At 43.8% G+C, this 13,676-nt stretch overlaps 1 protein-coding gene across 5 annotated transcripts in view; it reads left to right on the top strand.

Annotated features, from left to right (window-relative positions):
* Positions 1-13,676, top strand: part of RAD18 (RAD18 E3 ubiquitin protein ligase) — a 204,717-nt gene that overhangs the window by 63,410 nt on the left and 127,631 nt on the right. For all 5 annotated transcript variants that reach the window (XM_053299454.1, XM_053299451.1, XM_053299453.1 and 2 more), the window contains exon 9: positions 2,942-3,002. In XM_053299454.1, coding sequence (XP_053155429.1) covers positions 2,942-3,002 — 61 coding nt within the window. The remainder of the gene's footprint in view (positions 1-2,941; positions 3,003-13,676) is intronic.

The raw sequence follows: 13,676 nt of genomic DNA, 5'->3' as shown, positions 1-13,676 counted from the left end.
CCTTCAGCCCCAACACACTGTTTTGGACCTTATTAAAGGGTTTTGCTCTCCCTCTCCCTCCTCCCAATTCAAAACAAAAAGTCAAGTGCTGATGATCTCATTGCTTTGACCGGGAGGGAAGAAATGCAGGCTATACACAGAGCACAACAACAAGTGTTTGTGATGGTTGGCAGCAGCTCCACCATCCTGTCATTAACCAGGTGGGATTCCTAAGGGAGGAGCTTTAGAATGGAGCAGGGAGTGGCAGTTAAACTGTCCTTACTGGAAGCTCAGACGTTCAGATAGGGCTTAGAGAAGCCAGGAGATAAGGACAGACAGGATCTCTAGAAAGAGAGGGTCTGTTCTGGGACTGGTGGGGTTCCAGGGAGGGACTGGGAGCCCCAGTCTGTGTCTGTAGGTGATAGATGACCCAACTGTGGCTACCACAGTCATGTTGTTTATCTGTCCATGTACATTGTGTAGAATGTCTGCCAATGGGTAATCTCTGTGTGTCACAATCTTACATCTCACATGATTTACACTTTAACCAAGCCTTGTTATTGTTGTTAAAGAAACCATTACAAGTGTGAAGCCCTGCTTTGGCAGAGAGAAACCTTTCAGCTGCTTGTACATAAATAAACTTGATTTTGTTTAATTTAAAAGTTCATCCTGTGTCCAGTGCGTTACGCTTTCTTCTCATGCAGCTCTCAGCTACTTTACTAGGGGTTGTCAGGATAAAAACTCAAGCAGGAAGAGCTTGGTGGTGGCAGCAAAGAGTAGAAGAAGGGAAATTGAAATAAATACATATTTCTCAGTTATATTGGTCCCCAATACAGACCCCCCCACACACACACTAACAGTGTCCTTGGCAGATGAGCAAGGTGCCACTCGTCATAGTGCTGCTTTATTGTTTTCAGTAAAAATAGTCTCTCGCATTAAGACTGCACAAAGTGTCTCTACTCAGCCCCCACCCCCTGTCCATTTGGATCAAAAACCCACCAAAAATCAAATGCTATCCATAACACAAAACCACTGGCAGTTCTCCCCACCCCGGACAACCCCGAATCAAAATGTGTCACAGTCTTCCCCTTAGTGCTGCTTACACATGCAGACATGCACGCACGGTGCTGCCATGGCCGATATGGACTGGTGCCCTGACTAATGTGTCAGGCTGTCAGCCAGGGCCCAGCACCAATCTGAAATCATTGAGTTATCTGGATGCAGGCAGGCAGGGATGCATGCTTATGCTGGAGAAGAGAACTTTCTCATGGTAAGAGTCTAGAGGCGTTGGGGTTTTTTTGTTTTTTGTTTTTGGTCAGATCCTTGGTCCATCAGGCCATGACTGCTGCTCTGTCCTCCTGTCTTTCTCTGTGGCAGGCAGGCTGGAAGGTTTGATTTTGTGGTTTTCTCAGCACTGAGTAACTAAGTATAACAATAATGTGCTGTTGGGGTCTCAGATTGTGCAGAGAGGCTGTTTCAGGGCCTTGGGTGCCTTCTTTCCTTCCTTGAGTTGTGGTTTGTTCTGTTTGTGGGGTGGTGTTGTGGCAAGAAATGGACAGTGGCCGCTCTCTGTGTAATATTTCTTGGTAATTGCTGTGATAAACTCCATGTCTGGCCTTGAGACCAACTTGTGCTTCACTCACTGCTCTGGTCTGCCCTGCAATCTCCATTCCACATTGCAAGGTGTACTCAGTCAAAATGTGGCTGATGGTGCTCTAGTTGAGCTTATGGCTATGCTTGCTGCTAAGGGTACTGCTGTTGTAAAGGTAAAATTGTGTTGTCGAGTCAGTGAATGCTGAAGTAAGGAGTCATAATTGATTGTGAGAGAGCAACTTGTGCCAGTGATGTTACTACAGCGCAGGCACTGTGGCTGGTGGTTCTTTTTTGGCCATCTTTGGACCGTTTGTTTTGGCAAAATGTGGTGTTCTGTGTTGGGAGGGACTGTGTGTGTTTCTATTCTGCAGTGTTGTTTTTCAAGGCAGGATTTGTGTCCGTACAGTTCCTAGCACACTGTTGGTATTAAGTACTATTTTGGTAGTGAAGACTTGTTTCTGTGTCACTTGAGAATGAGTATGAACTTTTCTGTTTCGATTGCTGTGTGCTTGCAAACAAAGAAAACCATGTGAGGCTAGACACTTGAAATTACACCATAGTAGTGAAGTAGTGTTGGGTAGTGTACTCTTCTTAACTAACACAGGATGTCAGATGTATGTATAGTGGTGAAAAGTAATGTTAGAGACTACTTTAGGTTGGAATTGTGTGATAATGAAACTTCTGCTATACGGTAAACTACTGTAATCAAAGTGAATGTTGTTTATGGGCTGCTAATGATTGCAGAACGATATTGAACATACCATGGTAACATCAACTAATTTTATCTAATCACAAGGTAATTGGTATTCATATTAGTTTTAGTTTCCATCGTAAACGGCTACCACTTCTTGTCCACTAAAATTAGGGTTATTTAAAGAGCCCCTGGTGGCGCAGTGGTAAAACTGCCGCCCTGTAACCAGAAGGTTACAAGTTCGATCCTGACCAGGGGCTCAAGGTTGACTCAGCCTTCCATCCTTCCGAGGTCGGTAAAATGAGTACCCAGAATGTTGGGGGCAATATGCTAAATCATTGTAAACCGCTTAGAGAGCTCTGGCTATAGAGCGGTATATAAATGTAAGTGCTATTGCTATTGCTATTGCTATTATTTATAATGTGCACCTGAAAAATCCTAATTTATTGGCAAAGACATTTAAACATTACCTTCAAAACATTGCTAAATAATGACAACACAGAGGGGTGAGTGATAAGAAATGGGAAAATTGTTTTGGTTTCATCATCATCATCATCATCATCATCATCATCTATTATGGTCCACGACCAGTTTTGGTTTCAGGATTGTCTTAAAACTTTCAGTGTACAGTTTTGTTATCCCTCTATTTAAAATGTAATATTTGTACTACTATTGCAGAACATGATGTTTACAAAGCACCAGACAGAGAATGAAATAGATGAAATTCATAGAGATTATCGTAAGTAATATGATTATTTCATTTACTTTTTTTTAAACCTCTAAGAAAATATATGCATACGAAATGAACTGGTATTGAATTGATCATCTCTTCAGTGCTGCCACCCCAATCATTTTTATTAAATGCTGGTAAGCCAAAAGAAAAGGGAGCAGCTAGAGCACTGCAGGGAAGTACCCTTGGGAAGCAAAATCCTAGACTCTCAAAATCCTCACAGAAGTTATTTATGAATGCTTGTATAATGGCAAATTGCTCAAAAGGTAAACTGACTCCTTCCTTTCTGTGTCAACCCTGGGTGAGAAGGGTTGGATGTGGTCACGATAGTGGTCTGACTTGGAGTCTAGTCAGACCTGCTTTAAAGCAAAATTTGAAAAACCAATCTATCTTTTTTTAAATAATGAGACTTTCCCTCTTCGAATGGGCAGGTTCACACATTACATGAGTGTGCCTCGTACTTGCCTGCTTAGATTCACTGATTACTCCTCCTTTAATATAAACCTTAGTTTGCCTTATCTGAACTGGCAACTTTTGTGTGTGCTCGCCTTCTGAACCAGGATTGCAAACTAGCTACAGACTGCTATTAGCAAACCTGGTTTGCTATAGTTTGCTAGTTCAGACAGTTCTTAGGCCTTAGTTCAGGCTCCAGTTCTTAGTTCAGGTCCCAGTTCTTAGACTATTTTCTCTGTTTCTGTCCAAGCAAGACTACAAGGTTGCAGTCTTGGAGACAGTTAAAACATTATACACATACACTTTGAATGTTGCACATTCTCCAGGCTTCAGGAAGATAAGTTGCTCATGCTCCTATATTTTATTCTGATCTGTAACCTGCTTAAGTTCTTGCATAATTTCATACATTTTGCATTGAGGTCATCTAATTTGACTTGCCGCATACAACAGGACTGTGAACTACAGCTAGATTATTTCCATCTCTTTGGATTACTTCTCTCCTCCCACTCCTGTACTTTGATCCAGGATTTATTAAAATCTGCCTTAACTTCCTTCCCAAAGTCAAGGGGAAAATGAAATCCCAGTAGTGTGAGGTGTTGGTAACATAAACAAGATTTAAAATCCATGTTTCAACATGTACTATTCATATGCATTCAGTGGTTTCATGGCAGTGTCAAGAGGAATGTAAAAAAGAAAAAAAAGGGGGGAAGGAAAGTGGGACCATGTAGGCCAGTGGAAGCACCCCTCCCCCACATAAAAGTATTAATTGTCTCAGTACTCCCTAGTATTAATTTCCATACTTAGGAGGAAGGAGAGAGAGAAACAGCTATAAGAGTCACTGTTTTGTTTTGTTGGGAAGGGTAGGTGATTTTGTCCAGTGTCTGCTTCCTTGTTTAGTTATAATATCCGCAAAATGCAGGCAATTGTAGAAGTCCGACCTATTCTAGTAATGGCTCACTCTGGGCAGACGTGCCTTGTACTTTGAAGGCATGACAGCTTTGCAGGTTATTATTTTGGTGAATTTTTGACCTGTGAGATCAAATGGCGTTAATGGTCTTGCATTAAAAATATCTTCTTCTGTGTTGTAAAAAGAACAAACAAGTTGTTCTATTCAGAACTAATCTGCCTACTTTCTTTTACTGTCTCTACAACTGGACTAAATTTGGTTCAAATTAAGGTCCACAAGTTAGAAGTTTTGCACCTCAAAAGTTCATATGTCTGCCATCTTGGATCGGGGTGGATGATGTCATAAACCATGGCATTGAGGTTTCCCCATGTGCCCCTACAGCTGTAGCAGATTTGGTTCAAATTGGTTAGGCAGTTCACAAATTAGTGCTTCAAAGTCCAGTTGTGCTTCAAAGGCTTGTGTGTCTTCCATCTTGAACTGGGGTGGATGATCTCATCACAAACTACACCACAGAGGTGTTACTGTGTGTTTCTTGCTGCAACTGTACCTCATTTGGTTCAAATCGTTTAGAAAGTCCACAAGTTAGCCCACTTGCATCTCAAACATTCATGCGTCCACCATCTTGAATCGGGGTGAATGAGATCATCACAAACTACACCATTGGGGAATCCCTACGTGTCCCTACAGCTGTAGCAAATTTGGTTCAAATCAGGTGGTTCACAATTTAGCCCATTTGTGCCTCAAAAGTTTACATGTCTGCCATCTTGAATCGGGGTGGATGACATCAGCACAAACTACAAAGATGAGCTGTCCCTATGTGTCCCTACAGCTGTACCCGATTTAGTTCATATTGGTTCAGTCATTGTGAAGTTGATAGGGGGGACACACAGAGACACACAAAATGTCGAGTAATCTCATAAGCCTACTGGGAAGTAGCCTAGAAAGGTGCCCTGTTGACTGTTCACGAGGAAGTAGCCCATATAGTACAGGAAGTTACACTCATTCCTGCAACCATTGTCTCTTAACCAAAGTGGATTATAATTGATAATGTCTTAGGGACATAGTAGATGCAAGATGCTTCACAGCCACAGTATTCCAAACATTACATAAGGAATGTCAGTAGATAGTTTGAGGAGAGAGAGCTGTGGAAAAGAGTTGGGAAGAGCAGGTTTGTCAGATAACAGATTTTTTGGTGACCATTAAGGTCACAAAGGTTCTTTGAGCTGGAAATGACAGCCAGGAAGCTGATTTTATATGGAGATAATATTTTCACAGAAGTGTGTCTCAGCTTCTTGGCTAAGTTGAAGGTTTGTGCAGATAGCAGGATGTTTTATAAACTTGAGAGCGATTGCTTGAACATGTTTGCTACTTCAAGGGAGTAGAAGGAATGGGTTTGCCTTTTTCTTTGGCTCTCCTGTTACAGTGGAGAAGATTATACTTGAGGACATTGACTTTGAAAATCTTGTTCATGGAAAAACTTCCAATTCTGGGCATCGTGAACTTGATGCTTGGTACTGAATGCATGTTTATAAAATTGAGTTTTCAATGCATCAGTGTTTACAGTACTAAAAATTTTAGTACTTTAAAAAGTCTCAGAGAATTTAGGATATGTATGTATATTTGTCCAGCTTATAACCACGCTCTAAATAGATTGTAGTAATGTATCTTGGCTTAATCCAAGATTTATTTATTTATTTTATTTAACACGCTTCTGCACTGCCCAAAACTCACGTCTCTGGGCGGTTTACAACAACAACAAAAAAAGCTAAAACATTAGTTAAAATAAATGACATAGTAAAAGTTAAAACATTACAACAATTTAAATTCTCAAAACAACATTTTAAAATGATGATAAAACTGTTAAAACAATATTTAATTAAAAGCCAGGGTGAATAGGTGTTTCTCTAAAGACTTTTTAAAAGTTGTCAGAGATGGGGAGACTCTTATTTCCGCAGGGAGCGCGTCCCAAAGCTCTGGGGTAGCAGCGGAGAAGGCCCGTCCCAGAATAGCCACCATATGAGCTGGTGACAACTGCAGATGGACCTCTTCTGATGATCTCAATGAGTGATGGGGTTCATAACGAAGAAGATGTTCTCTTAAATACCCAGGGCCCAGGCCGTTTAGGGCTTTATAAGTTATAAATAGCACCTTGTATTTTCCCCAGAAACTTATCGGCAGCCAGTGTAACTCCTTCAATACAGGAGTAATATGGTCTCTCCTAGATGACCCAGAGACCATATGGCTGCCGCATTCTGAACCAGCTGTAGTTTCCAGACTACACACAAGGGCAGCCTCACATAGAGTGCATTACAGTAATCCAGTCTGGAGGTTACCAGCATATGTACTACTGTTCTGAGGTTGTTTATCTCAAGAAACAGACACAGCTGATGTATCAGCCGAAGTTGATAGAAGGCACTTCTGGCCACCGCCTCAACCTGGGAGAACAGGGAGAGGCTTAGATCCAGAAGCACCCCTAGACTGCGTACCTATTCTTTCCAGGGAAGTGTGACCCCATCCAGAACAGGCAGAACAATCTCATCTCCTGAGTTCCAACCCCACATGAGTACCTCCGTCTTATCTGGATTCAGTCTCAGTTTGTTATCCCTCTTCCAGCCCACTACCTTCTCCAGACAGGCATTTTAGGGAGGTTATGCCCCCTCCCGAAGATGTTGACATGGAGAAGTAGATTTGGGTGTCATCAGCATACTGATGGCACCCTGCACCAAATCTCCTGATGATCTCTCTCAGCAGTTTCATGTAGATAGTAAACAACATCAGAGATAATATGGAGCCCTGAGGGTCACCATACAAAAGTTCAGATTTTAAAGAACAGTCTCCAAGGGACACCATCTGGAACCTGTCCGAGAGGTAGGAGTGGAACCACCGCAAAGCAGTGCCTCCCACTCCCAATCCCCTCAGACGCTCCAGAAAGATACTATGGTTGATACTGTCGAAAGCCGCTGAGGGGTCCAAAAGGACCAACAGAGTCACACTTCCTCTGTCAATTCCCAACTGGAGATAATCCATCAGGCCGACCAAGGCAGTCTCCACCCCATAGTCCGCCCGGAAGCCAGTTTGACATGGATCAAGATAATCAGTTTCCTCCAAGACTGTTTGTAGCTGGGAGCCCACCACCCTCTCAATTACCTTGCCCAGCCACAGAAGGTTGGAAACGGTCATAGTGGCTCAACTCTGAGGGATCCAAGGTAGGCTTCTTCAAAAGCGGTCTACTAATTGTTTCCTTAAGACAAGGAGGCATCTTGCCTTTCCTCAGATGTAGTACCTACGCTTTTTAGACCCCTCCCTCTGGTTTTGGTTATTCTAGTACTACTAGTGTTCTATCTATCTATCAGATTTTTACCCCGCCTAAACTTTTGTCTCTGGGTGGCCAACAACAATTAAAACACATATAAAAGTTAAAACAGTTCAACTTATAACAACACGTATAAAAGTTAAAACAATACAATAATTTAAAAACCATAAAATTAAACAAACAGTATTTTTTCAAATTAAAAACCTGAGAAAGCTTGGGTAAAGAAGAGGGTTTTAAAATGTTGTGTTTTTTTAAAAAAATTGCCAGAGATGGGGAGGATCACAACTCAGCAGGGAGCACATTCCACAATCTCGGGGCAGCAACCGAGAAGGCCCGTCTCTGTGTGACCACCAAACGAGTTGGCGGTAACTGGAGACAGATCTCCTCAGATGACCTCAATGGGCGGTGGGGTTCATCGCGAAGAAGACGCTCTCTTAAATACCCAGGGCCTAAGCCGTTTAGGGCTTTATAAGTGACTAGTATTTTTAAGCCCGTTATAATAACGGGCGCTAGCCTTCCCCCCCCCTTTTGTGTGTGTGTGTGTGTTTGTTTGGGTTGTTTTTTTTTGGGGGGGGGAGTGCTTGTGTCACTGCATGTGTGTGTTGTTTTCGGGCCAGGCACTGTTCAAATTGCCTTTATTGATTTTAAATTTTGCAATTAAGTAAGCCCTCCCAGCTGCCCGATTTTTCCGTTCCTCTCCGCAAATGATTTAAGGCGAAAATGGCTCCAAAAATTGCTGCCGCCCGACCGGCCACCCTCCCAGCTGGCCAATTACTCCATCCCCGCTCCCCCCCCCACACACAATTGCTGCTGCTGCCCGATTACTCCTTACCCGGTAAGAAGTCCCTCCCAGCTGCCCGATTACTCCTTACCCGGTAAGGAGTCCCTCCCAGCTGTCCGATTACTCCTTACCCGGTAAGGAGTTCCTAATGTCTATAGGAGAGAGGAGCTCCCAAACAGAGCTCCTCTCTATCCAAAGCCTCTCTTCGAACTGTTGTTTTGGTTGCAAAGGACGCCTATTGCGTCCTTGCGTCCATAACGGCAGTTCGAGCTGAGGCTTTGCAAAGAGAGGAGCTCTGTTTGCGAGCTCCTCTCTCCTATTGTGAATAGGGACTCCTTACCAGGTAAGGAGTAATCAGGCAGCTGGGAGGGTGGTCGGTCGGCGTTGGCGGCCGCGGGGGCATTTTTTGGGTCATTTAGGCCCTTAATCTTCTTGGGGGGGAGTGGGGAAGGAGGAATCGCCCAGCTGGGAGGGTGGGCGCTCGGTCGTCGTCGGCGGACGCAGGGGCATTTTTTGGGGCCATTTAGGCCCTTAATCTTGTTGGGGGGGGAGCGGGGAAGGAGGAATCGGCCAGCTGGGAGGGTGGGTGGTCGGTTGGTGGCGGCGGCAATTTTTTGGGCCATTTAGGCCCTTAATCATGTGGGGGGGGGAGCAGGGAAGGAGGATTCGGCCGGCCGTGGCAGCCGCAGCAGCACTTGCATGGCCAACGTGGCCGCCCGTGCCTGGGCGGCCGTGTCCTTTTGGGCCGATCTGGGCATGCGCTCCGCACATGCCCAGAATGGCCCAAAAAGACACGGACAGCACACGGGCATCACGGCCGCACAACGAAGGGTTTTATGGTATAGGATAACTAGCACTTTGTACTTTGCCCAGAAACCTATCGGCAGGCAGTGTAACTCCATCAACAAAGGAGTAATGTTTTCTCTTCAAGATGACCCAGAGACCAACCTGGCTGGGGAGGACTAGGAGAAGAGTGCTACATAGATTTTCATTGGTGGCAGTCATCTATAGACCTGCTTGCCAGTGCCAAATGTCCCCAGCCATCTGGCAAGAAGGACACTCAGCACCACACAGCTCTCCTCACCAGAGGTCTCATTTTCATTGCCATTTTTATAGAAGGTAAGAAACAGGAGGAATAGTTTCTGAACATCTGAAACAGTAGGAACTGTTTCTACCATCCCCATATTCCACTGCAAATGACAGAAGACTCGGTTCTTTCCTAAGACTTCTGTCTGTGTGTCAGAAAAGGATCTGAGAGGATTGGTGGTGATCACACATAATGATTGCATATTGAGCTATTTGTGGATCCCTAATTGGTGGATGTGATGTTTAGCGTTTGTATAATACTTCTTGAATGTGCAAAGTGCTTTCAGTGTGTTATCTTGATATAATCCTTACAACAACCCTGTAAAGGGAATAAGTATGATTATCCCATATTGAGAGCCAGCGTGGTGTAGTGGTTAGAGTGCTGGACTAGGACCGGGAAAACCTGAGTTAAAATCCCCATTCAGCCATTAGACTTGCTGGGTGACTCTGGGCCAGTCACTTCTCTCCGCCTAACCTACTTTACAGGGTTGTTGTGAGGAGAAATTACGTATGTAGTACACCGCTCTGGACTCCTTGGAGGAAGAGCGGGATATAAATGTTAAATAGATAGATAGATAGATAGATAGATAGAGCCTGGGGCTTAGCGGGAGTGACATGTCTAAAGTTTCCCAGTGATTTCATGGAAGAAGTGAAATTCAAACTGCGGAGCTCTGGTTCATAGCTCACTCTCTTAGCCACTGTGCTTCATCAGCTCAAAGCAGAAAACTGATGTTGTGAAAAATGGTCATTAAAATGACTTCTGTGACTTACTCTCTTGCTCTTTGGGCAAAACAGCCTTGCTACCAGTGCAGATAGTGGATGGTCTGTACTGGAGGTTACCTATGAATAAATGGTCATACTTGATTTAATGGGCAGCTGTAGACCAGCAGCAATACCAGAAGGTTGTGGAGTCAGCTGAATTGGGTAGTAATCTTAATGAAGTATTTACATAACTCTCTTATAGTACTCTGACATAGTGAGTGCAGGCTGCCATAAAATCGCTGGCTGCCTCCATTGCCTTGAAGGTTAAATCTCAAAAGATGAAGCCTTGGGGATTTTGCCCCAATAAAAAAACTGGAGCAATCTTCTATATAGCAATAGGTATACTTCCGGTCTTACCTCCTGGAGACTTGTACAGTTATGTTTCAGGTGAATTAAGAGGTGCCACACTTCTTTAGTTAAAGGTCTTCAGTTAGAGTTAGCTAGCTTTGCTCCCTAGATTCCACACTGCAGGTTCTGCCAGGATGGCGGAGAGAATTCTGAATTTTAACTCAAATATACTGCCAGGTCCTATGAAACTTATAGGATATCTATCTTCCTATATTAAACACTAGGGCAAGTAGTTAAAACCAACATTTTCTCTGTTCTTTCATGGACCAGCAATTCTGCTATACCAAACCAAACCTTTTGGTAAATTAAATTGGTGTGTGCTGATCTTGAGGAGAGTGGAACATATTATCTCTTTCCATTACTGGTGGTGGCAGCTATTGATTCTTTCAGTATTTTAGGGTGGATTTAGTCCCAGTGGCAAGACTGGAGATGCCTATCTAATTTGGCTTGTCTAATTACTCCCTGGGGTACCAGGTAAGGATTATCCAAAGACCCCAGGGACAGCACATCTATTTTGTGATGGATATGGACAGTTGCCAGTAAACATCTTTTGCTGAATTTTGCTATCAGCATATTGTAGCTCATGCTTTGTGCTACAGCTTCATTTCCTTTTCTGCTAACTGCAGCTGATTATACTATTAAGTTATTATGTGACGATATAAAATGTAAGCTCAAAATATGCACTTAATGTGTTGGCCTCTTCCCCGTGTCGATTCACACTTCCTATAGTTGCTTTAGGTTTTATTCTAAAATATGTGACTACACAAGGGCCAGGAATGCTTTTTCCAATCTTAATGTCATGTTTCCAGGTATTTTAGTGGTAATTGATTCTCTTCTTCTCTTCCATTGTGCATTTTGGATGCAGTATTTCAGTGCATCTGATTTCCTTGTTACTCATCTGCAGCACTTCAGCTGTGTTGGTACCAACATTTGCTTTTCTGGTTTCCACTTCTGGCTCTGGGGAGTGGATTCAGGGCAACAGTATTGAACCAGGACTGCTTCTATTGCTCTAGTGTTACTTATTTGATGGGCCTCTCTCAGAGCAGTGTAAATAATCTCTCAGAGCAGTGTAAATAATCTTCCCTCACTCCCCACCACCACTCTCTGTGTGTGTAGATAGTAAAATTTCCAAGTGCCTTGGTTATTCACACCCGTAAATCCCAACTTCCTCTCCCCAACTGAGACACTGAAGCGTTTTCAAAATTAAGAATTCACCCCAATCCTCTTATGCTCTTTGGATGTTTTATTAGCTTTAATAACTTCTTTGTTTCTTAAATTTTTATACCGCATTTCTGCTTTGACAAAGGCACTCAGAGCGGTTTACAATACTGAAACAAGCAAATTACACAAGATTAATAAAACGTCTCAGGCTGTTGATCTTTTCAGGAGCTGAGGACGAGAGCTCGCTTGCCTGGGTGCCTCCTTTCTTGCCTTTCTCTCGGGGCACATAGATCTTTCAGTACTCTTGGGAAGGAAGGGGAGGGGCTTCCACAACATTTCTCACAGGCCAGAGCTGGTCTCTGAGGGCCGATGTTACGCTCTCCCCTGGCCTGGGCGCCTCCTTTCTTGCTTTCCTCTCATGGCACATAGGTCTTCCACTTTGAATTGAGCATTCTTTGTTTCAGTGGATGAAAGTCTCCTCTAGGCTTTGCCCTGTCACTCTGCCCCTCCCCGGAATGTTCACACACCAATTGTGTCGCAGCAAGGCGGAGGGAGGTAGACTCTGATGTGCAGCAGAGCCCAGCCAGACTAGGAGCATTTTTGAAAAGTACGTCTTGCTGTCACTTCAGCATATAATAATGAACTTAATAATATTTAGCCTTTGCATAGTGCTTTTGAGTATTCAAAGCAGTTTACCTGAATTATCTTGTTATCCTTACAACAACCCTGTTAGGTTAGTAAGTAGCATTGTGATAAGTAGTAAGTAGTATTATGTTGTAGCTGTAGCAGCTGAGAGGAAGTGGTTTGCCTATAGCCACCTAGTGAGTTGACTGCACAGGTAAGGTTTGAACCAAGGAAGTCCTAATTCACAGCTCCATCTCTTAGCCACTATGCTGTACCAGCTCTCTGCTTGTATATAACTGAGCACTGCTTCTTCACAGCTAATCATTTCTATATGGCTTTCATAGTTGCTTCAAATTTCCTACAGTATAGCCAGTCAAGGTTGAGGTAAAAGAATGCTCAGAGACTTTGTTTCAAGGGACTGTTAAAATGGCTATTCTGTGGCAGTCCATGGTTAGAATCATAGTGGAGAACACACCTGATTAATCCATGTGCTGAACTGGGGTCTGTAGGCAGTGATGGGCTGGATGTGGGCTAGTAAACGGAGGCAGAATCCTTACAAGACGGAGGTGCAGCTGGTCAGCAGGAGAGCCAGTCAGGATGAGGGGATTCAACCTGCTCTGGATGTGGTTGCACTCCCCTTGAAATAGCAGTGCACAGTTTGGGAGTACTACTGGACCCGGCTCTGCTTCGGGTGCCCAGGTGGAGGCGGTGGCCAGAGACACCTTGGTACAACTTTGACTAGTGTGCCCTTTCTTGAAAAGGAAGATCTGGTCATGGTTAATCATGCCTTAGTCCCATCGCAGCTGGATTATTGCAATGTGCCCTACAGAGGGCTGTCCTTGAAGAAGATTTGGGAATTGCAGCTGGTACAAAATATAGTAGCTAGGGTTTTGCTTGGAGCTGCCTGCTGGGACCATATTACACCCACTATGAAAGAGCAGTACTGTTGGTTGTTTTCGGGTTGATTTCAAGGTGCTGGTTTTGACCTTTAAAGCTCATAAAGCAGGGTTTCTTAACCTTGGACCCCAGATGATGTTGGACTACAACTTCCATCATCCCAAGCCATGGTCTTTGTGGCTGGGGACAATGGGAGTTGTAGTCCAACAACATCTGGAGACCAAGGTTAAGAAACCCTGCCTTAAAGGTTTGAGCCCTGGATACTTGAAAGATTGCCTGCTCCAGAAGGCTTCTGCCTACTTGACAAGATCATCAGAAGAAGCTATACTCCATGTATCAGTATTGAGGAAG

The sequence above is a fragment of the Hemicordylus capensis genome, chromosome 2, assembly GCF_027244095.1.
Source record: "Hemicordylus capensis ecotype Gifberg chromosome 2, rHemCap1.1.pri, whole genome shotgun sequence".
In the NCBI taxonomy this organism is placed as follows: Eukaryota; Metazoa; Chordata; class Lepidosauria; order Squamata; family Cordylidae; genus Hemicordylus; species Hemicordylus capensis.
Note: the sequence above shows the minus strand (reverse complement) of the source record. Positions and strands in the feature narration are given on the sequence as shown.